Source organism: Sander lucioperca, chromosome 19, assembly GCF_008315115.2.
Source record: "Sander lucioperca isolate FBNREF2018 chromosome 19, SLUC_FBN_1.2, whole genome shotgun sequence".
NCBI classification, from domain to species: Eukaryota; Metazoa; Chordata; class Actinopteri; order Perciformes; family Percidae; genus Sander; species Sander lucioperca.
This window is the reverse complement of record NC_050191.1, coordinates 23,057,369-23,082,277: the sequence shown is the minus strand read 5'-3', so window position 1 is coordinate 23,082,277 and position 24,909 is coordinate 23,057,369. Positions and strand designations below refer to the sequence as shown.

At 40.5% G+C, this 24,909-nt stretch overlaps 2 protein-coding genes across 8 annotated transcripts; one reads left to right on the top strand and one right to left on the bottom strand.

Moving 5' to 3' along the window:
• Positions 1-853: 853 nt before the first annotated feature.
• Positions 854-7,838, bottom strand: enpp5 (ectonucleotide pyrophosphatase/phosphodiesterase 5). Its single transcript, XM_031288120.2, has 4 exons — positions 7,595-7,838; positions 5,126-6,028; positions 4,856-5,032; positions 854-3,232 (listed from the first exon to the last, which is right to left on the bottom strand). The coding sequence occupies exons 2-4, from the start codon at positions 6,003-6,005 to the stop codon at positions 2,826-2,828; spliced, it is 1,464 nt and encodes a 487-aa protein (XP_031143980.1). The 5' UTR covers positions 6,006-6,028; positions 7,595-7,838; the 3' UTR covers positions 854-2,825.
• A 4,776-nt stretch (positions 7,839-12,614) lies between these two features.
• Positions 12,615-23,798, top strand: hmgn3 (high mobility group nucleosomal binding domain 3). 7 transcript variants are annotated; one of them, XM_031288124.2, is made up of 7 exons: positions 12,615-12,869; positions 15,349-15,399; positions 15,663-15,692; positions 17,664-17,714; positions 18,195-18,290; positions 18,570-18,669; positions 22,415-23,798. In XM_031288124.2, the coding sequence occupies exons 1-7, from the start codon at positions 12,855-12,857 to the stop codon at positions 22,420-22,422; spliced, it is 351 nt and encodes a 116-aa protein (XP_031143984.1). In that variant the 5' UTR covers positions 12,615-12,854; the 3' UTR covers positions 22,423-23,798. The 7 variants fall into 7 exon arrangements, with proteins under 7 accessions (XP_031143984.1, XP_031143983.1, XP_031143986.1 ...); XM_031288123.2 differs by having other exon boundaries at positions 18,192-18,290; XM_031288126.2 differs by lacking the exon at positions 15,663-15,692.
• The last annotated feature ends 1,111 nt before the right edge of the window (positions 23,799-24,909 follow it).

Sequence of the window (24,909 nt, the reverse complement as noted above, 5' to 3'; positions counted from 1 at the left end):
GAGTCTGACATTTATAGGGCATTTTATATTTTTACCACAGATTTTTTATATATATAGATATATATATATATATATATATATATATATATATAGATATCTATATATAGATATCTATATATATATATAGATATCTATATATATAGATATCTATATATATATATATATATATAGATCGATCTATCTATCTATATATATATCTTATTTTTTACTATGTGCTCCGTTTTTATTAAATCTGTGACAGTAATAACTGTTTAATTGGAAGGTCTTTATTTAACAATCAACTGCCAGTTATGTTCAGCATTGTTTGTCAAGAATTTGGCAAATGTATAATTCCAGCTCTAATGTGATGTGTGACATTCTATTTTCATATCAAGATTCAAATTAGTTTATGCAATAGTTTATTTTTTTTATAGTGAAATGAATTGCACCAATTCAGTAATATATTTTCGAGATATTGGAGGGGAAGGTAGTGTTGCATTTTCTTTCTCAATGGGAGAGTCCAAAGAAATGATCTACTATATAATGTCGAGGAGAGCCTTACTATTTAAAAACAAAAGGTTTAGCCCCGCTCTCCACCCAAATAATTTTCATACAGTCCCAAAGTGCTAACAACTTGTAATCCTTATGTATGCCAAATAATTAGTTGCTATTTCTACATAGATTTTGTCAGCCTTCAGAATCAGATCTCTTGAACTGTTTGGCCTCTTTCTTGTCGGTATACGCTTGAGTAAAGTGGAGATATAAATGGTCTGGACTAAGAAAGCCCTGGCATTATACACAAACGCTTACACGTACTCACACACATACACACACAGAAAATAAAATACAAACTGCTCAGTTTCACATAAGTCCCTTTTTAATTTCAGAAGACTCTTTAATTGCATCAACATGGCAAAGATAGTTAATTAGTAAATCATATTAATTATCCATAGTTCAAATCCAAGTTAATAATCAACAGAAATAAACTTGATAATATTTATTCTTTTCTAACAATTTTGAATGAATTATTTAAACATTCTGGATGTATTTCATTTCTCCGTCAACAAGTTGGGGGAAAATTATCAGACAACATTTGTCTTTCATAAAACAAGACTATCAGAAAATTAACTATTTCCATACAAATGCTTTCAATTTATGAATTTAAATTTTGTAAAAAGTATATATCACAGTGATGTCTGTCTTTTTTTTGGGCAATAGTAAAGCATCTAAAAGCATAAGGAGAAAATGTAACCAATTGTTTGTTAAAAGATGCGGAGAAAAATACTATATAATTTATTTGCTGATTTGGATTCTACTTGACTTTCTATGATTATGCCATTTAAAAAGCTTTTTGGCAAGAGGCACCTAACTTTTTTTTTTTTTTTTTTAAATATAATTTCAAATAGCAACTACGAACAAGAAGTGCAAATTATACATGACCAAAAAAGCAACCAAAGACGTTCCGTTTCATTTCTATCCTGTAGTGCAAATCAGGGGAACTGTTCTTGCAAGTCATGCTGAAATAGTCTTCTCAACCAAGCAACAGCCAAACCCTTAAAATCCCTAAGACAAAATACTGACCAATAACAATTGCACTTCACATTTCACCAACAAATGGCCATGGTTATTATGACTTATGAAGGGTAGTACACGTCATCTATACAAAAAAATGCCCTCCAAACACAAACTCTACAAAAATAAACCTGACACACAAATGATTGCACACCTTAGAGAGATGTTCTCCGTTAAGTTAAAAGGCAAATGGTAACTGCCTACTAAAGAGCAAGGTTGTGATGTGAACGGCTCAGGGGATGACCTACACCTATGAGCAGAAGTCTGGTACACGGAGTGAGTTTTTAGTGGAACATCTGCTTCCAAGTAACATTCAAAAAAATAACACTGACTCCAGCCAATCTCCTGAAACTTTCACTTGAACTTTAGTTATCACAGCTTTTGTATTTCGAGTAACTTCTAATTCAGTGCTTAGACCACAAGTAGAACAATTGGTGGCAAGATACCCTGACGTGACCTAGTTTCTTCTTTACCGCATGACATACAAATCTGTATTGCATAGATTTGAAAGTGCAGAACAAACGACATCTACTGCCGTCCATACCACTGTTACTGTCAGGGAGTAAAGGTGTCAGTATGGTTCTTGATGCTTTTTGGATCGGTGACATCTGAAACCCCTTCCCTCCAAACCTTACTGCCGTTCACACTTCCTTACTTGTTTTCTTACGTGCAAATGAGTGCAACACTAAGAATGCCATTGAGTAAATATTGTCTGAAGGTGTGTGTAGTTATGCTTCTTGCCCCTCACTATGATGGCTTGCTTTTCACCCCACCTTCGACTGTGGCTGTTAAGCTAATAACACCTTTCCCTTCAGAAAAACAAGTTTGTTTCGAGCATACTGACACCTTTATGTTATCCAAGTCAGTTGTTTTGGCCAACAAAGGTTCATACTTGCTACAATCACAGGTTATAATTTCACTCTTAGCTTTGACTTTTTACTTATAAGTGACAATGAAAATGATGAGATGATATTAGGTAAAGTTCACAATCAAAGCAAAGCCACTATAAAGCCCATGTAAAGGTTTATTATTTTGATTAAATCTGCACCAGAAGCATACCCCAGACATTTCCCTTACACGCAAGCAAGCAAGCGAGATGTACCTCTACACATGATTAGGTTAGATTCCCTTGATCTCCGACTAATAGAAAGAGCAGTACGATGGCATTCAGTCGTATGAGGGAGGCGTTAGGGGATGCTTCTGGACAGAGTGGACTACCTTGGGGAGCAATACCTCCTCTTCTTTTACGTCTGCCATCCCTTCGGTTTCTTCAGCTACAGGTGCAAGTCCTCTTGCAGTAAGGGCTGCGACATCTCCCTGCTTCTGTGTTTTAGTGAGGGCAGCTGTTTGAGCGTCACTTGTCTGATGTAGACCATCAGAAAGCCCAGCACCATCACCACACCGATGAAAGAACCCACGACGGGGGCGTAGGAATACCCGTTGGCCCTGGGAGGGATGCTGGGTGCCGTGGATGGAGTTGGCTCTAGGGACAGCAGGTCCTGAACATTTGAGAGGGAGCCATTGTTTGGTAGAGGGGGGATGGCCAGGATGTGGCACATGAGAGGGTAAAGGTCAACGGAGCGCATGGAAGTCTTGACGTAATTCTGCCGAATGGCCGGCCCACGGGCCACAAACACAGGCTGCATGCTACGCAAGGTGTTGTCATAGCCATGGTTTCCAACTGGAGAGAAAAGACAAGACATATTTATATTTGCATAAACGGGTACAATGCTTTGATGTTAATTATTCTTCCATTGTTAATCTGTAGATCTTCAGTTTCTACATCCCATGAATTACAGGCAGAGAGAGATTTATGGAATCTGGCACTGCTGCTCTGTCAGATGATTTACTACCATCACTGCTTGGCCCAGCTGACTGGTTACTGCTAAAGCAATCACAGCAAAGCACAAGCAACAGTAACAATTTAATCAAAATACACAAGCACATAGCCCTTTTGATGAACGCTTAGACTGGCAAACTACTGCTCCTAAAATACATCAGTGCAATTACATTCCTAAAGAATTGACTGGATTCACTAAGTGCGCTGTGTGTGAAATCAATACAGTTCATCAATGCTGGCTGTGATGGCAGCATCAGTCGGTTCAACTACTATCCAATCAGGTTTCAGTATCTCAGACTTATCAAATTTAAGACTTATTAAAAAGGTACCCTGAGAAGTTTTTCTCCCTTAGTTTTCATTGTACACATGCATGACTCGGACGCACGTGCAAGTGCGGGGGCGACGCGTTACGCAATCTAACCAAAGGCAGGCAAGAAGATGACTGCTAGCTAGTAAACAATGCAGGATTCGAAATATTTCAAAATATAAATTGCTTTGTAAATGTTTCATGATCAAGGAAATGCATTTAACATGTTTGTTAAACCTAAAAGACACACATAACGCAACACCTTAAGAAGAATATAAATACGGATGTGAGATCGCATCAACACAAAGAAATGCATGCTTGAATTCATCTGTTGTTCCATCTTCAATTGAAGTAAACAGGGGAGAAGGTGTGTATTCATAAGGCTGAACTGTCATCTGACTGTACCTTTAATCTTCAACCACCAAGAAGTGCAGGTCCAGTCCACATACACCGATCTCATCAAATATGTGAGCATTGCTGCAAGTCATTCACACTGGGTCTACACTAATATATCTTAAGTGCCTTCCCTGTAATGCACTGAGAAGCAGAAGTTGCCAATGCTCGACAGTAACAGCTATGGTTTTATCATCCGGGGCCTATTGATCCCTCATAAATCAAACAGCTACATGGTAGAAACAACTTTTGATATCCAGCATAGTAGCATACTACACATATCTAGCTCAGCAGTCTAACACCACATTGTCACTGAGGACAGAGTCAGCAGGTTTTTCTTCCAGCCACACTTGACCAGGCCATTTTACTGATCAACAAGCCTTCAACAGGAGAGGAGGAAAAGCTGCGGCTCCAATGGAAAAGCTCTGCCTGGTACACCGTTTTGGTATCTCTAATCTGAAGAGAGGACGTTTGAAAAACAACCTGCTTAATTTAAATTGAAGAAAATAATTGCGCAGGACAAACTTTCAAACCCACACACTCCTGCTGTTTCTAAGTGAAAATCTGTCTATTTCTGTTAATTACAGCTGGTATAACATGCGCTAGCTTTGGTTCAATGATTTTAAAAAAAAATCTCCTGTGAAGCTATTATTAAAGCAGACTGATCCTGCCGTTTGAAACAACTGCCAAAAACCTTGTTTAATGTGTAGAGCCACAAACCAGAATATAATCCCAACACAGCTTTATGGCGTTTGAATACGTACGCATGAAAGGCGCAGTCCTGTTCTGCACGACGGTCCAGCCCTCCTTGGACTCTATGAGGATGGGCATGATCCTGATGTTGTGTTGATAGTGGAAGTGCTCGGGAATGTCTTCCTTCTTGTACACCATCATGTTCGGGTTTGCATCCGCCAGCTTACTGTACACCTCATCAAACTTCCCTGCAAGACAGATGACATTACATGATAATACATTTCCACCTTTAATCAAGTTTCATGACAGCATTGAATGTGACAGATGTTTTACAGTGATACCTTCTTTGGGCAGTATTCCCACCACTGGACTCTTATCCACCCAGGTGTACAGGTCTCTGCTCACATACTCATCCAGTTCTATGATTTTATCAGGGGAAAGCTGCGCCATCCCGTGGTCACTGGTCACTATCAGGTTCACTTTCTCATACAGCCCCGCCTTCTTCAGCTCGTTCATGAGGAAGCCGAGCTTCTCGTCAATTCCGGCGATGACTACGTCCATGAGGGAATTCTGAGGTCCCAGGTTGTGTCCGCTCTCGTCCGGCTCCTCCCAGTACAGAACTCCAAAATCCACCGCTGCATCTTTGGGTGCAGAGAACCACTCAATGATCCGCTCCACTCTGGCTTCAAAGGACACTGAGGCATTGTACGGGAGGTACTTATTGGGGAACATGCCGTGGATCTTCACATCGGACCCTGGCCACATAGCCGCCCCGCTCCGCCCTCCAGCTTTCTGGATGGTCACCCAGAGAGGCACCGCCTCCTCCCACCACCGTGACTCATAAATACTGTCGGTCTCCATGGAGAAGGACCGGTTCAGAGCGGGGTCGTACATCTCGTTGGCCACGATGCCATGCGTCTCAGCATACAGCCCCGTCACCAAGCTGTAGTGGTTGGGGAAGGTTTTGGTGATGTAAGCACTCTCCACGCGCTCCACCGTCACGCCCTCATAAATGATGCGGTGGAAGTTAGGCGTCGGGACCCGGTCGATGTAATCCCAGCGGAAGCCGTCGAAGGACACGAGCAGCAGCTTGGGCCGGTCCCTCGCACCGTCGCTCCTGGGCCCATGTTGGTTCAAGTGACTGAGGGAGACCAGAGGCAGCAGCAGGGCCAACAGGCAGACCAGAGGACAGCAGCCTCCTCCCAGGAAGCAGCCCAGCATAGTGTGGGGTGTGATGAGAAAACCTACAAACACACACAAAAAGGAAAACTCAGTGAGGCTGAGCAGTTAACTCCTCCTATCTGAAAAAAAAGTATATGCACACACCTGCTCACATACTACTTGTTTTTGGGCTGTTTTGGTGGTTTGGCCTACGCTCCTTAGTTCCAGTTCAGTGAAATCATAAATCATACAGCATACAATGATACTTACCTAAACAATAGGGTGCCTCCAACTAACTTTTTTTCACTATCAATTCATCTACTAAATCTTTTATTGATAAATCTTTTGTCTATCAAATGTGATAGTCTATCAGATGTCTTGTTTAATCTGACCAACAGTCCAAAACCTCAAGATATTTACTATCATGTATGACAAATACATCTTATCATCTTCTTCTTCTGTCGACTGACTATTTGATTCATTCACTGTTCACTCAGCCTTCCTTCCAACTTTGTGGTGACAGTTTGGGGAAGCCTCTGTCCTGCGTGCCAGGCCTCCAAACATCAGTGGCCGACCTCACCTCCATAGTAATGCCAATTAGTTTAGAAATCAGATGTTCAACAATCACAAATGGGTGGAACATTAAGAGGGCAACCTGCTGTGTTCAGTTGTCTACATACTTTTGTCGACTTACTTTTGGCAGAAAGTATGTGAACAACTGAAGCAGGTTGACTTCTGAATGTTAGCATACTTGCTTGTCAACAACATACAATAGCTCTGCAAAACGGAGAGATCTTGGCAATACTGATAAAAAACCAACAATATGACATTTGCAACCAAATGCATCTGAATCGATAATGTGATCATTATTGTTGATTAGGGCTAAGGCAAATAATCAATATAGCTGCACACTAGAAAATTCTTCAACGACTCAACTACTCAAGTCAGCCATTTATTTATGCAAAAAATGACAGAACATGACTGGTTCGAGCTATATTTTTTTATTACATTGTACATTGAATACCTTTTGGGTTTGGACGTCAACTTAGGCACTGGAATCATGTAATGGATACATTTTATCGGTTAAATTAAACTTAAAAATAGATTAATGAATAACGAAAATAATCAGTTTCAGGCCTAGCGTAAGAAGTTTAAAAAAAATGTCAGAGTAATATCAGTGTAATACAGATATAAAGCTCTATCATGATACGGGATAGCCTACCCTTATTCCAAGCAATAACAAGTCGTATCACTATTATGTTGATATGGCTCTATCAAACGTGGACATCTGCTAGGCTTCACTAAACATAAAGGCATTGGCCCTGAAGACATTAAAGGTCAGGAGAGCAACGATGTAATTGGCAGACTCAGGATATAAAGACTGCAATGCCTCTATAAGGGCGACTTACATTAACTACAATACATGGCAGTAGCTTTCCTGCTGACAGCCAGCCACATTAAAGAGGAAATCATCAGCCTCCGTATTTTAGCATTGTGCTGCAGAGCTAACAGCTACAATACGCAGCTCTGCCTGTAACAATAAGACAGCCACATACAGCTGCAACACTTCACATGAGCGGATAAAGGAAGAGAAATGCACACACCAAAAACGCTAGATATGATGGTGCTGTCAACAAGCTTAACGTTACCTTGTTATCTGATCCTGCACTGGCTCGCCTTGCGCTGCACACACCGAGATAAACAGCCGGAAGGAAGTGCCGCCTATTAACCTGCTGTGTCACTTTTATTGACAGAAATGAAAACAAACCAGAAAAATGAAAGACAAAAGGCTGTCCGGCGTTTGCTTCATGTGCATGCTTCTCTTCACGGAGAACTGCATCCCCCAAATTCACTGCGAATGCACCGGGTCCCAGTGACGTAATGTAGGAGGAGGTGGGAGGTGGCAGAGAGGGGGGGGGGGGCGTTATAGATCTAGGTGTCAGTCATCTTACAAACATTTTGCTTTAAGATGAAAAATGAAATAAATGTTGTAAAATGTGTCAACGTGAATGTCGTTACATTTAAAGATGTGAAGACAAAAGACGTGTGCACTCGAAATAATGCTCCCTACTAAAAAAAATGGTCACCATCAAAGATATTGTAGCTCTAATTCCGTCAGATAATGATCATTTCTAAAAGTGCAACGCAATAGCCGCCCTGCAAAAATAATGACAAACACTGTCCACAAGGTGTCAGTCAAGTCCTGTCTTACAATAGTCAGGTCTGGCTTTCTTCACAGTCTGTTAAAAGTAAGATGGCATCTCAATCATGACGCTGCGTCGTCACAGTGAGACTATTTCTGACCTACTGAGAGAAAGATCTGAGGCTCGCCACTCTAATGCACCGTTTTAATTCTCTCTTCAATTGCTATGAATTGGATTTAATGCAATGTCCATTTTTATGAGTGTATGATTATGATGGAAAGCTAATAAATGGACCTTGAGAGTAGACACAGAGTAGACTTTGGCAAAATCTGTAGTAGGCACATTTTAGTCTCTTAGCACATTTCAGTTGGCCGAACAAAAGGACAGTGCAGTGGTTTAATTTACTAGTAATACAGGCATTTAAACAAGTGATTATTTAAAAAGTAACCTGACACTTGACACAGGCCCCAGAGCGAAGAAATGTTCAGCCAACAATTTGATGTTTTTCAGGCATTTGGCAAATTAAAGTGAAATGTGTCATTATATTAACAACTGTACACATGTTTTTTGCTTATTACCAAGAATCATTTGGGACACTACATAAACTATTATTATTTGTTATCTTTTTTTTATTTATTTATTTATTTTTTTAGAAATTTCTACTGGTCCCCAGTAGATGAATCCTACTGACTTTGGTGATCCCCTGACTTTTCTTCCAGCACTGCCAGCAGGTTAACATTGTACTTTTATGTGAAACAAGAAAAACGAACACTGGATGGATTGTCTCAAAATGTAGACCATCATGTTTCCCTCAGTGTGAATTGAAATTACTTTGTTGATCCCTGCTCTTTTCCTCCAGAACCATCATCAGATCAACATTTTGAATGTGTCTGCAAAACTAATGGCATTCCCATCAGTCTTAAGCTGCACTTTGGGTTTCGTGCTAATTAGTAAATGTTAGCATGCTAACATGCTAAACTAAGATGGTAAACATTGTAAACATTATACATGCTAAATAGCAGCATGTAGCATTGTCATGTTTCTGTTTCAGCATACTGATGGTGGCATTGAACTCAAAGCCTTGCTGTGCCTAAGTACAGCCTCACAGAGCTGCTGGCATGGCTGTAGACTCGTTTGAGTACAATCACAGAATGTTCATTTTTATAAGCCTATCACTGGCTACACATGATTTGGTGCACATGTTTTCAAAAGTGTTTACATTCAATAATTTATTTTAAAAAGTGAAACGCTTATGTATTGTGTGTAGGCAATCAAACCAGGCATCACAATTTCCAACTTTTGTTGATCCTTTGTGCACGTTTCTGTGTATCTGTTGGGTGTCCAAAGATGTCTGAGCACACTCTATCAAGGCCAGAAATGTCTTGGGTGCACACAGCAGGCTCTAAGACTCTAAATTGAAAAATCTGAATGATGGTAGGCCTACAATACAAAAGGAAAGCATCCAGGGAAAAACGCAACTGATGCCCATAATAAGTCACACAAAAGGGTACAATCAAGAGAAGAAAAAAAAAGTACAAACAGAAAAGTAGTGGTCAGCTGTGCCAAATAAGTTCTCAATGTGAATAAAACATTTCACACATAACATTTTTGGGGATTATTCCTTTCCAGCGTAGATTATTTTTTGTGTCTTTTATGTATTTATGTGTTGAACATGTTCCTCATTGTGTTTTTTCCCTTGCATTTAGCTGACGGTGTGAATCTATCTGGAAACAGTGGAGCGGCCATCAAGCTACCTGCTCCTGTGTGTTCTGGGTTGACTTCTAACATGAAGGGTTTTGTTTGTTTGGGCAGGAAAGCTCTGTCTATTGTGAGATTTGTATCTCTCTCTCTCTCTCTCTCTCTCTCTCTCTCTCTCTCTCTCTCTCTCTCTCTGTGTGTGTGTGTTTCTATTGTGATGCTACACAAGAATGTCGAGGTTGCTTTTGTTGACTTCTCTGTAGAATGTTTTTTGGCCTTCCATGTTTAAAATGGTGTGCTTAAGGTTCGCTATGTAGAATATGGCGAAGGGCATTGTTTTATACAATATACTGTTGCAAAGTTGGTAGAATTTCCATACACAGAATATTATCATAAATTGAGTAAATATCAAAGCACAGATCTCCCCTAGTTATTAACAGAGTTTGAGCATATGTTTACTTTTAAATAAAAATGAATTTGTTGAGTCTAGAAAATGTGATTTTAGTTAACCCCAAAATGCCTTTCACAGATAGAAAACAATGGCCTGTTAGACATTCAAGTAGAGCTGAAACAATAAGTTGATTAATTGATTAGTCAATTGATAGAAAATGAAATCGGCAACTGTTTAGATAATGGTTGAGTAATAATCGTTAAAGCGGGAAATGCTGAACCTTCTCTGGTTTCAGCTTCTTAAATCTTTCTTTTTCATTTGTGAGAGGAAATTAAATAGTGTTGGGTTTTGGACCATTATTTGGACAAGCAATTCAAAGACATCAACTTCATTCTGAGAAATTGTGAATGCTTTATGTACAAATTGGAGCTGTTGCACAAATTGATGCATGAACAATATAAAAACAACTCTATGGCCTTCATGATGACCATTCATTCTGATTTTAAACTACAGCAAAAGCGATTCTGAGAATATAATTGCACTCTTCAGTCTCTTAAATCTACTTAGTGGCCAGTGGTTCCATTTAGCGATTTAGTATCCTGTGAAAGAAGTTATGTGAGGCAACTGAGGCAATAAATCTGAACGGTGATGTGCACAAACTTGGTAAGGCACAGGAGCAAGATAGAAAACAAACAGACACCTGTGTAACACAGGGTTAGGTTTGACTTAAAACGCATCGCCCTGGATGGTTGCTATGAGGGGCACAGGCACAAGGGGGACCATAGGTGTTGTAAAACACTTAAAAAACCTGGGTCGGTTATTAGAATTACTTCAGATTATGTTTAGGATTTTGCCCAAGTCCCAACAATGTAACAGTAGTGCTGAAATAGTCACTTGGGCTGCCCAGAGAGGTAGTTATGGGACTCTGGGGCCAATCTAAACTGACCTTTGGCCAACCAGAGGGTACCAGATCAGAACTTGCTGCCCCTTAGGCTGAGGGGCACTTGGGTTGACTGCATTGGTGCAAGGGTTTGTGAAATTTCATTTCATTATCTCATATTTATCTCATTTATTTCATTTCATTATATGTCACTGAGGGTCCATGTGGACTGACTGACTGACTGTATGACTACACAGACTGTACACGCAGACATGCATAGTGTGAACATGTTTGTGTATGCAGACACTTAATGTAGTACAAACAGAACCGCCTGTGCATCCAGGTCCGTTTTGGACTATTATCTGGCCCTTATACGAGCACTAGGGTCGTAACCTTAACCTTGGAAGTGTCCTATTAGGACAGAGACACATCCTAATCAACTGGGTTACCTGTTGAACCTTGGTTTTTATATACCGTATCAGGGTTGTCCATTGAGTTTTCACTTTTGCCCAGAAGTGGGTGGTTTGCAGTATTTGCTAGCATACATGGATCCGATGCACCGGATAAGTATCAGTGCCAATACTAACCTTATTTGGTGGATGGAGCATCAGCCATGATGGATCCATATTTTTGTCTTTGTCTTTGTCACTCTGTATCAGCAGATGCCCAGAGATGAGGTGTCTGAATGGGTATCAACAGAGAAAACGTTAAATCAGTATCCTAGTGTTAACACATTACAGTTCAGTTCACAACTTATTCCTCTCTTCTTCTTTTTTTTTTTTTTAAAAATATACATGTTATAATAAACAATTTGAGAAGTGTTAATTATGTGAGAGACAATTCAAACAAATAATATATAGCCTCCCAAAACACATTACAGGCTACATATTAATACACTATGGCATACATCCTGGTCTAAGGGCTTAGGCTCTTTTATAGTGTTCTTTCTAGTTATTAGGTGAATTTTATTCTGACTTTGCTGGATCATTCTGGTCTTAATAGAGAGAAAACTCAAATGAAGCAGTGCATATTAAATGTACTTGGGCACAATTTAGCCTTCAACCTACGTACATGTACACCTGTCTGATGCTTTACACTCCCATGAAAAAAGTCTGTATCATGTAATAATTCACTCAGTGGTCTAATTTGTCTGAATTTATAGTGACCTTATTCACTGTATTGTTTGTCTAGTATCATGTTCCTACAGGGACTGGAGCCTCTGCAGTGATGGGCTATTGGTTGTGCAAAATGTGGTGTGTGATTACTCTAGTTCTTTACAGCAGTGGAAACCCTACAAGACACAATGCTCGCCAGATTTTCTGGAGCTCTTCTATGGCCGACATTGTGCCATTGTGCCCATTTTTCTGGTCCTTTGTGTTTTATTTACAACGTCTCTCTCATCCTACATTTCCCAGATCCACCGAGAGTCGACCCTGCTTTCATTGGCCTGTCTCCACTTTTCTCTCTCAGCCATCGCCGTCTGGTGGGATCTGCGCACAAAGAGCGCGTAGCCAATCACAGACACCCTCTGATAAATCTCGGCCAATGTCCGCTGGCCTCTTATTTACATAGTGACGGGACGAGCCAATCAGGAGTCAGCACAGGAGACGATTTGGACTCCTCTAGCCAATGGCTGCGGGAGGTATAGAGTTTTGGGGAGTGCATATAATCAACATATTATCGAAGGTGCTTAGATATTGATCCTGTATTTCGAGGTAGTTCAAATTCGCCTCTACTGGACCTTCGAGTTTGACCTTAATCTTTCCGTGCTTGGTGGAGAATAATTGACGCGTAAAATGCCGAAGAGAAAGGTGAGTGCCGTCTGTGCCATCCAGCTCACTTTACTGTAGTTTTTTTCTGTTCTTGCATTTGAGGAAAATAGCAGTGCGCGATTTCTGTGGCGCCGTCGAGGCAGGTGAGGTGATGCCAAAGTTTCAGGAAGCGTCTTTTCGTCCGCAACCTTTCAGGTGTAATTTAACACGTCTTTGAGTGTATACGTGAGATTTTATTATAATCATTTTTCTCTTTACATTATAAATGTCCCTGTGTTCATTTCAATGGCCGTTGATGTGGTCGTTTTATTTGCCACTTCCCTGTCCACTGTGCGCACTGGTGAATGTCAGACGGACCCACCGGATGGATGGATGCGTAATTCCCGTAGGAGACGTGCGTGATGATAATTCTTCGAGGCGCGTTTCACGCATATATGAGATTTATTGATTCTGAATAATGTGTACTCTTAACCGTAAAAAGATGCCCACTTCCATGTCTCATTTTGGTTCTCCGGTGAGGATGAATGGTAGGCGCCAAGCCGATTGAACAAACCCAAATTCAGACGGAGAGAAAGGAATAAAGAAAGAGGGGATCAGGGACAATTGCCGCTGTGTTAAAAGAGACCGTGGCACTATCTAAACAGCATTGCACGACGAGCTCCAGTGCATTGTATCAGTGCATACATGGAAATTGGCTTTTCTGCCATCTACAAACTGCCATTGTCTGCACAGATTCGCCTTTGAGGACAGAGAATGGGGGGCCTCTAGGGGCGGAGGTCGCCCACATGCAAATGATGCGATTGCCAACCTGCAGGCTTAACCTTTTTTTTTCCATGGTGGGGGTGGGCTCTCCTGTACACTGTCCTTACCTGGCTGCAGTCTGAGCAGCAGCCTATATACCATGTTGATGATATGATGATCTGAAGGGAGGCTGACAGCCCTCGCGGTGTGTTGTTTATACTCCATCATTCTTTAGGGAGCTCAGTTATTGGCACGTAAGCAAGGTGCCTCCATTGAAATGGTAATCGCCACATGTCAACATTAGATAATATGAAATTGCATTTGGTACAAAACGCCTACATCAGTGGTTCTCAAAGTGGGGTCCGGGGACCCCCAGGGGTCCTTGATGGGGTTCTATAGGGGGTCCCTAACAAAAAGGGGAATCATTTATTTTCACTATAATTTCATCCATAAGTAACACAATGACAGATTGTATGACTATTTTTGCTCATGGGTTTCATTCACTTTCTGTAATAAAACATCCAAAGGCAAAAATTCAGAAAATCAGGTAGGGGACCCTGGGTCAAAGTCTTATCAGATGGGGGTCCGTGGTCTAATTTGTCTCAGTTTAGGGGTCCTTTTAGATTAAAACTAGGAGTTTGTTATGTGAAACATAGGCTAACAGTTTGTTTCTATTATTTCAAGAAAAATATAAATTCAGAAAATACAAAAGTAATTTTAAATTATAAAATGTAAGACATCTCAGAACTCTTTTTGCATAACTGTGTTAAAATCCTCAATATATGAATACAGTATTTTAATAGGCTACCTGACCATGTATTAGTAAATCAGTGGGGAAAGAACGTATTATGTTGTGTGTTCTATTATGCTGTTTTTGTTCATTTGTATGTTTTTATTATATGCACTGGACTTTGAAACTAAGTTTTGTATTATAAAAAAAACTAGTGTTACACACAGGGCTGTAGGGTTATTTTCATTATCAATTCATCGGCTGATTATTTTCTCGATTAATCACTTGGTCCATAAAATATATCTAAAATAGTGAAACATTTCCCAAAGCCCCAGCTGATGTCTTCAAATTGCTTTTTTTGTTTCGACCAGTATAGTCCCAAACCCACATATTCAATTTAATATCATAAAAGACTAATCAATCTCGCAAATGATAACAAAAGAGAAAGTGGAACTAGTAATTTTGTTTGTGGCATTTTTGCTAATACAATAAAACAAAAACGCTTTATGGATTATCAAAAATAGTTAAAAAAGACAATTAACATTTGATCACGAAACAAAATTGTTGCAGATAATTTTTCTGTTGTTGATTAACAACTAATTGTTTCAGCACACAGGTACACATTTATACACATTTACTATATTATTATTATTATTAGTAGGTGTGATATCTGTCCATGAAGTTAGGCGTTTCTCTATAATAAAAAATGAGCCTCCAGCACTTTTCATGTCAGTTTGTAACCTTCAGACCTTTTCTGAAAGCTACTTAATGATTAGCATTATTTGGCTTTACAACTCATCCTGGCTACCTTTATTACTGCACAGAGAGCATGAACTACATATACACATCTAAACAGAGAAAACTCCCTTGTGAATCACATATATTTAAGAACTAAAATGTATTGATGATGCTAGATAAAAACAACCAGAAAAAAAAAATAAATAATTGGAATCACAAAATTGTTAACTGTAGAGGGCTCATACGCTGTGTGAGCACACACACTTACCCTGTTAACGGTCTCTCCATTCCTCGTTGCATTTCCTACAGTCTCCAGAGGGACCTGAGGGCAAGGAGGCCTCCAAAGTCACAAAGCAAGAGGTAAGAGGTGTTTCGGGTGTGTTTGTGTGCTGTGTGTGGGCGTGCAGGCGTGTGTTTGTGTGCTGTGTTTTTACTGTACTAAGTGATAGAGTGTGTGTGTGTGTGTATGTGTGTGAGAGAATAGACACATGACAGGTTAATGATTAGGACACTTGTAGCAGTCACCGAGCACTCACGATCAGCCCACAAAGGTACAACTGATATCTGTCTCTCTCTGTCACTGTCTCTCTCTCTCTCTCATTGATCATCCCTTGCTCCGGTAGCCCCCCAGAAGGTCACAGAGATTGTCAGCGGTAAGTTTCGTTCTCCCCTCCCTGTCTTCACCTCTCTCACTGTCCTCATCCCGCCTCAGTTTTGTGGGTTAGTACAGTAAGTGTCACATTACTAAGGCTCAGAGTAAAGTCCTCTCCCAGTTTATGGATTTGATCATGGCAATTTACAAATTCCATAAACATGTTCCCTGAGGATTTTGTCTGGCTTGGTACCTTTGTCTTTTCTCTGTTGTCTTTGTCCATTCTCAGTCTGGTCTGTTGCAACACCTTGTTCAAGTGTAGGGCTGCATGATTAAAGGGAAGGCTCAAGCCAATACGCGTTGGTGTATTTTTAATGTCTTGCCCTGTTAATTGAAGGCCTTTTATCACGTTTTGTTACCAACCTTTAGCCTGGACATGTTATTTTAATGGCTTTTTTAGTCATAATTCTTCCTCCTTACCGTAGCAGTGATTGAGTTTAGAAAATTGTAACAAAAAAGCATTTTCTTCCTAATTAGATCCCTAACTAAAGTTGACTCGACAGTAACCAAAACTATTAATAGAAAATGTTCAATTTGCATAAAAATGCTCAAATTGTTCCCCCAAATCCTAGTAAAGCTAATGATTATGGTTATTTACAATCATAATATTATCTAGCAAATGAATTATTTGGTTATAATTTTGATATGATCATGCAGCTCTGCCATACAGGCCGTATGTTTTTATCTGTGTTGTACTTTGCATGTTGAACCCATCAGTATTGAGTCTTTGCATGTGTTTGTACATTTGCATGTGCACTTTTAAAGGAAAAGTTTAGAATTTTGGGAAATATGCTTATTATGCAGCTAGCAGCCAATTAGCTTAGCTTAGCTTAGCAAGAAACAAGAGGGTGACAGCTAGTTTGGCTCCGTCCAAAGGTAAAAACTACCAGCACCTCTAAAGCTCACAAATTAACACAGCAAATCTTGTTTAATCTGTGAAATAAACAAACTGTAAAAAAGACAAATCGCCATTTTACGGGAGACTATTTCTTGGCCAGGTGACCTGTGGAGACCAGGAAGTCACTGTGCTAGCTGTTTCCAGTTTTAATGCTAACCCTCTCTCCCTCTCTTGGCTGTAGCTTCAGAATGGTGAGAAGAAGAAAGAGAATAAGTGTAGGCTATTTCCCAAAATGCCAAACTACTCCTTTAAGCTTTTAACGTGACTGTACTTATGTAAACATGCTAGCTGTAAATGTTGTGCATGTTTCCTGATCTGATCTAATTTCCTGGTTCTTTGAACGCCTTCAGCGGTCATCTTATGAACATGTGACTTTTTTGGCAGCAAACCAACACTGCTATGTTGTTTATCGGCTACTATTTGAACTACGTGTCAAAAGTATACTCTTCCTTGTGTTTCTAAATTCTAATATGGTCGGCAATTTCCTGCACCTAATTATAAATGTCAAGCACCCCCATCCCCCAGCGTAAGAAGAATTTATGTCTTTCATTTATCATCTCGTGTGTCCGTGAAGAAAAACAGAGATATTTTGAGAAAGAATCACATGATTTAATTTTGTCACAGCAGTGTTAGTGTAGCTCGTGGCTTCAGGCTAACAAGGTCCACACTCAGCGGCCTGGAAAAGCTCTGCAGCAAACTTTCTCACACCGAGTGGCCAGAATTTGAACTCCCATCTGATATAGTCATTGTTCAGTGGTCTGAGGTCCGTTCAAAACTACTTTGCACAGGAATATTATCAGATCCCATTGCTTTATAGGAAATATGGTACAAGTACTTGATTATTATTAATATCTACAGTGGGAGCCAGTACAGCCTCTGTGTCAGTCCCAATGAATGCTCTAAGCAGCTCTTGTGGCTAAGGTAACAGGACTTTAAACAGTACAGAAATGTCTCTGTAAGTGTAGATTATTATTAATTAAAAATAATAATAATATATATAACATGGATAATATTTATCCAAAACTGTGCACTGCTCAGTTGGTCAATCCTAAATAACTTCTGCTTAATTTGCAGAAACCTGCTCCACCCAAGTCTGAGGCCAAGCCCAAGAAGGCCATCGTCAAGGTAAAGTACACACACACACACACACACACACACACACACACACACACACCTACGCCTACAATGATTTATTTATATCCCCATGAATTTGCAACAGTCCGAGGCACTCGGTTGCCCCTCACTACTCGTTCATGTGCGTGACCAAGGCCGCTGGATGTGGAAAACACAGAAACGCATACAGCTCCTCACATGCAATCAGACTTTGCAGTTACACCTACAGTTTCCAGGGCTCATTCTTTCACCCCTTTAAAACAATACAGGAATGTATTAGTATTTACTTTGAGTACTGGTTAAATATTATAATAATTACATACTTTATTTTTTTAGTTATTTTTGGTCAAAATGAGCAAAAGACAATGAGCCTCACACGTAGATAGATCACTTTGAGGTCATAGTGGAAATATTTTCCAAGCATGATGATATGTACCATCATGTCATTTTTATGCAGTTTAATGCAGTTTTCTCCTTTCTTGCATGCAGAAGGTGGCAGACGATAAGGGGGCGAAGGCAAAGAAAGGCGGCGCTAAGGGTAAGAAGGATGACGGCCCCGCCCAGAACGGAGAGACCAAGACCAATGAGGTATGAGGAGGGAAAATTAGAAAGAAAAAAAACATGTTGATGAAAGAAGAAAACATTCAGTCAGACAGACAAGAAAATAATGATCTTTATTCCCTTATTTTGTCAATTTGTGTATACCATGAACACACATACACTATATTTCTCCACTGCATTGCCACACTTTTTCCTACCACTTCACATCTCTTTCGACTCACACGATGCATGCTGACACATGCACACACACACACACACACACACACACACACATACAAACACACACACACACACATACACACACAGATCTACGTGTCTCGTCCGTCTGTCAGAGTGTCTTCCAACAGAAGCATGGCTCCCTCCCTGATGTCAGTGAGAGGGCAGAGTGAGACAGTCAGAGTTAAGGGTATGGTCGAGTGTTTCTAATCCATCTCAAGTGTGTGTTTGGACACTAACTTATTCAGAAAAATTGTATGTTATTGTGCAAACATTTACCCAGTGTGCTGTGGAGTGCTGTGGTGTGTCCGAGAGAGAGAATGAAGGAGACCGTAGTGAGTGAGAGAGTGAAGAAGAGAAGAAGGGAGGATGTCTGGCATTTTTTTCGCTGTGTGGAGTGAAGTAGGCCAAGGACAACTTTTAACCCATGAGCAGCAAGGTTTTCTGTTCGTGGTGAAATGTGATTGGCTCACTGTAATGTGAAATGTGATTGGCTCACTGTGTTTCCACTGTATGGTACGGCTCTGCTCCACTCGACTCACTTTTCTCTTTTTGTTTTCCACTGTGGATAGTACCCCCTCGGTGTAGGCAGGATTCTCAGCTAAAAGCCATGAAACGGCCATCACATCATCTTCCACCCAATTCTCTGAATCCTTTCATTGGCCACCAAACAGAGGAATGTCTGCACTTCGTCAATTGTACGGCGTAGTTTTGCATGGTGCCTGAGTGAATAACATTTTTTTGGGGACGCGCTATTGACGGTAACTTAACTATTTTAAAATGGCAGGTTTGTGGAGGACGTCCCGTGTTGCGCTAGTGACGATTCTCTCTGACCAATCACTGGTCTGCATTGTTTTAACTCCACCTTCTAAAATCGTCTCAGCTCACTTAGAACCTTGGCTGAATTTGTCATTTGTGAAATTGTAAAAAGGTTACATTAATTTGCAAAAAAACGTTAAACGATAAAAACAGTACCAGGCGCTATCCCAAACTTTTGCTAATGGAAAACCAAACAACAGTGAATCGAGTAGAGTCAAGTTGTACCATGCTGTGGAAAAGCAGTAATAGACTGCTGGCTTCACCAGTGGTCAGGCAGAGGAAATAATTCAATTCAATTTTATTTATAGTATCAAATCATAACACGAGTTATCTCGAGACACTTTACAGATAGAGTAGGTCTAGACCACACTCTATAATTTACAAAGCCCCAACAAGTCCAATAGTTCCCCCAAGAGCAAGCATTAGCAGTGGCTATTGCGACAGTGGCGAGGAAAAACTCCCTTTTAGGAAGAAACCTCGGCAGACCCAGACTCTTGGTGGGCGGTGTCTGACGGTTGAGGTTATGACGGTACGGGATGTAGCGTGGCACAGCAGAGCATGGGTGGACGCGGTGGACGCAGCAGGACATAGCCGGACATTGCAGGGAATCGCAGAGCGTAGCAGGGTGTAGCAGGTCCATAGCCACAGCTGCACCCAAGACCCAGGTCTTGGTGTCACCCTAATCCGAGGCGATGTTCTGGGCGAAGAAGAAACATAAGGACTCCGGGGAGTAAACTCCCCAGAGCTAGGTTAGTAACAAGCACTTCTGGGACAGGATGTGCATAAAAGGAAACAAAAGAAAAGAGCGTGTCATAAGAAGGAACTTCCTCGGCAGTCTAGAATTATAATAGCATAACTAGGAGAGGCACTATATTATTGATTATACGATAGGTAAATCTGATGACTGTAAAGAGAAGCAGAGAAAAGCGGTGGTGCTGTGTCTGCAGCTATACACCCTGCCCCGCCGGTCTAGGCGTTCACTGCAACTCCTCACTCCCTAACTATAAGCTTTATCAAAGAGGAGAGTTTTCAGTTTAGTCTTAAATGTAGCGACGGTGTCTGCCCCCCGAACCCAGACTGGGAGCTGGTTCCACAGGAGAGGAGCCTGATAGCCGAAGGCTCTGCCTCCCATTCTACTTTTAGAGACTCTAGGAACCACAAGTAACTCTGCATTCTGGGAGCGTAGTGCTCTAGTGGGACAATAAGGTACTAAGAGGTCCTCAAGATATGAAGGAGCTTGACCATTTAGAGCTTTGTAGGTCAGAAGAAGGATTTTAAATTCAATCCTGGATTTTACAGGAAGCCAATGGAGAGAAGCTAATACAGGAGAAATATGATCTCTTTTCTTAGTTCTTGTCAGAACACGCGCTGCAGCATTCTGGATCAGCTGGAGAGTCCTAAGGGACTTTTTTGAGCATCCTGATAATAAGGAATTACAGTAGTCCAGCCTGGAAGTAACGAATGCATGGACTAGTTTTTCAGCATCGTTTTGAGATAGGATGTTCCTAATTTTAGCAATGTTACGAAGGTGAAAGAAGGCTGTTCTAGAGGTTTGTTTTAAGTGGGCGTTAAAGGATAGATCCTGATCAAAAATAACTCCTAGATTTCTGACAGTAGTGCTGGAGGCCAGGGCAATGCCATCCAGAGTAATTATATCTTCGGCTAATGAGGTTCGTAGGTGTTTCGGGCCCAGCACAATAACTTCGGTTTTGTTTGAGTTTAACATCAGGAAATTGTAGGCCATCCATGATTTTATATCTTTAATGCAAGCTTGAAGTTTAGCTAACTGGCTGGTTTCGTCTGGCTTGATTGACAGATATAATTGGGTGTCATCCGCATAACAGTGAAAGTTAATTGAGTGTTTCCTAATAATATTGCCTAGAGGAAGCATATATAAGGAACAACCAAATAAATAGATGATTTCTGCAGAAACTAGAGGAGTTACGGGTTTCAGAGCAATTTAGTGAAAATCTTAGCTATGGAGGTTTAATAATATCACATAAGCCAATCATGTGAACACTACAATATTTTAAGTAGAGAAACATTCACTGATAATCATTGATAATCATTTGAGCTAGCAGCTTGAAGCCGGACCAATCATCAAATTACGGTGAGTGGTTACATTTTACCTTTCGCAACTGTTGACAGTTTTGGTTAATTTGCTGAGGTTTGAAATGTCCATTCCTGAAACCCCAATACAGTGGAGGTGAATGTCATTGTTTGTGCTGCTCACAGCATAAAAAAGACATTTGAAAAATTCTTTTCAGAAACAAGGTTCCCGTTACCCTTGATAATCCACAGATCTCACTGTGAAGAGTTATCTTTGGAACTACCTTCTACCGGAGAAATTGTCCCAATGACTGTTGACACATTTCATTTCCAGAGTTGGAAATCTTAAAAACTCAGTACATAAAACCGGAACTATCTGTCACAACAATCAGTAAGTGGACTACAGTCCATGCTCCAGATTTGAAGGTGTTTACTAGACTCCATAAACCTGCTTCTTGGAACAAGGCCCGGGTTTTCAAAGTAAAAAAAACAACATTGCAGCTGTTCTGTACATATTACATTTTAAAGTAAACTCTTCTCTGAGTAGCTACATTTAAGAAAATAAATAGGCCAATGCAATTCCTGTATCATACGTAAAGGAATAAGTGTAAGTAAGAATAAGAATACATTGAAGAGTAAGATGAGAAGATCGATAACGTTCTCCTGGCTGTTTGCTACATATGAAGCTAGCGCCAGGAGATGGTTAGCTTAGCAGGGAGGCTGGAATCCGGGGAAACAGCTAGCCTCAAACATAGCTCTGTCATCAGTTTTTGTACATATTACACAAACCAGTTATAACCTTTTAATTAATGAGCTTTAGAGATGCTGGTATGTGTTTTTTTTAAACTTTTGAAACAGAGCCAGGCTAGCTGTTTCAACCTGTTACCAGTCTTTCCAGTTCCAAGCTATGCTAACCACCTCCTGGCTCTAGCTTCCCATGTAGCTTACAGACATGAGAGAGGTGTCAAGCCAAGCAAAAGTTCCTTTTGAGGCTAGTAAATTCCAATCCGCATTGGAACCTACCTGTGGCATCGTTGTGTAACTCTTTCCCCTCTTCTTCCCTCCAGGTAACTGAAGCAGCGGAGGAGGCGACTGAGGAGAAGGCGTAAAGACATGGGCACGTCCACCGACTCGTCCCCTCTGACTCCATGGCAGCAAAGCATCTTTTTTTACTGACGATTTTTGTACCATGCTGAATTTTTTTTAGACTTGTGATAGTAGAGACGGACAACCAGCAGCCCCTTTTCCATATATTCACACTACTTTTATCTCCCTTACCTACAGTATGTTTTGCCCGGAATTGTCCTTCCTCCTCCATTCTGTATCGCCACATGCCTCTCAGAAACAGAAAGACAGAATGAAGTGTTTGGTTGTGGTCGAATAAGTCTTTTTTTGCTTAGGAAGTTTCCTAACTGAGTGAAATGACCCGGAAGTATCTAAGTGGCAGCCACGATAAGAACTGGTCGAATTCTCTAAATGCTAAGGAAAGTTGCTTCAATGCTTCCTTTCTTATCTCCTTGAGGATAGGGAACACTGGACCATCCTTTACGAAAGGAAAGGAGTTAATACCGTCCCACAATTCCTTGCGGCAGCAACATTTAAGTGACACACCATTCGGCTGTTCACGAAAACAAACACAACATGGCCGACAAGGTACGCAAATTATCATGTAAGTTACTGTATATAGCCTGCTTGAAACAATAAGAACGCACAGGGCGAAGTATCTAAGATGCACTTTTAGTAGTCTATCTTCGGTACCGTTGTAGTTTCACCACGGCAGATCCACGTAAATAACATTCGCCGTTGCACTAATTACGTAGCCTAAGTGCAGTCGGATTCTCTTAGCACCACGGTTGGGATTTCCCAACGATTCTCCTTCACATCTTTCTTTGACCTCATGACGTTTTCCATCGAGTTTTTGACTATTCGACCGCAGCCGCAGGCTGCAGATGTTCTTTTACTTGCCTAAAGGGGGCCGTAAACACGACTGTTATGATCTCTAAACCAGCATAGTCTCTATGAAAGATCATTATTGTATTTGGCACTCTGACTATTTCCCCCCTGATGGTTAAGGTGAGGACTTGTGGATGTATATCAGCAGTTCAGATGCAGAGCTACAAGAAACCAAGTTCATAGTCGCCATGGAGAACATCTGCAGCTTTTTAAAAAGATCTTAGTTTTTTAGAATCACCACCAGTGTTTCACTTAGCTCCTTTTGTATGTGTGTGCCGGAGTGAATGTGTTTGTGGGTCTTTGTGTTTGACTTTATTTCCCCCTTTATTTTTATTTTTTATCCCCCTCCTGAGCGCCTTGTCCTGCAGCAGAGTGACATAGCAATAATGAGTGGTGCTTCTGTTCTAGACGGCTCTATTGGCTTTGGACCCTCTGGGCTTCTCTGAGTTTCATCCTGTTGGGAGAATATTTTGAAATAAAAGGAAAAAGTTGATGTCACGTGGCAGTTTTTGTGTTTTTCTGTGTCTCTTCTCTTATTGATGTATGAAACATATATATATATATATATATATATATATATATATATATATATATATTTGGACAGCTATGTCATATGTTGTTATAGTCACTCGTATACATAATTGTATGCCTTCACCTATGCTGGGTTTTGTAGTTTGGAAAACTGAGACAACGTGTATGCATGTAATATGTGTTCTGCTTGCGTTTGAGAGCTCCTTTTCACTGTTTAGAATTACTTTTTAAACCAACACAAAGCCAGTGCTCTGTGTGTGTGTGTGTGTGTGTGTGTGTGTGTGTGTGTGTGTGTGTGTGTGTGTGTGTGTGTGTGTGTGTGTTTGTGTGTGAGGTCGACAGGGGCACGTGGCTGTGTTAAATACAACTGCTGTGTCAGGAAGTGAATGGTCAGCATTTGCCAGAGTGGTGGGACCGGACAAAACCATACAGTCTCTTCATTTAGGGACAAACTAAGTCACTCACACTCATGGACTAATAATGTGGAGTTGTTTCCTTTTTTTTTTTTTCAAATGTGGAGTTGTTTGGGGGATGATGTCTGAATACCACCAACACTGGAGAGGAGAATTTAAAAATGTATTATCAGGAGCCAAATCCAACAATATGCTGCCTCTTTTAATATAACATACCAGCAGTCGAAATGTGTGCAACAGTGCTGAATGCATTAAAAAAATATTCTTTTGACAGGTTTGTTTTTCTAAGTGGAAAATCCTTCACTGGGATGATCTGGCCTTTGAACCAAAACCACTGAATTCAGGGTGATGCTGCACAGGTATACAGAATTGATGATTGAAATCTTTGGGCAACCATGTAGACCTCAGTAGCTACAAGAACACAATGACGGTGAAATATGATCAATGTTTACACCACAGAAAGATCCATCAAAACTCTTGGAAAAGCCACAACGGCAGCAACGACAAGCATGGTTCATAGAAGCTATAAATTACAATGCAAAAGGCACATTAAGACATCAGCTTCCTGGATTAATGTGTGTGTGGCAGTTCTGAATCATTTACACAGGAAAGGACTGCTCTAATCAAATCAATTGAAGGAGCTGATGGGATAACATTTCACTGGA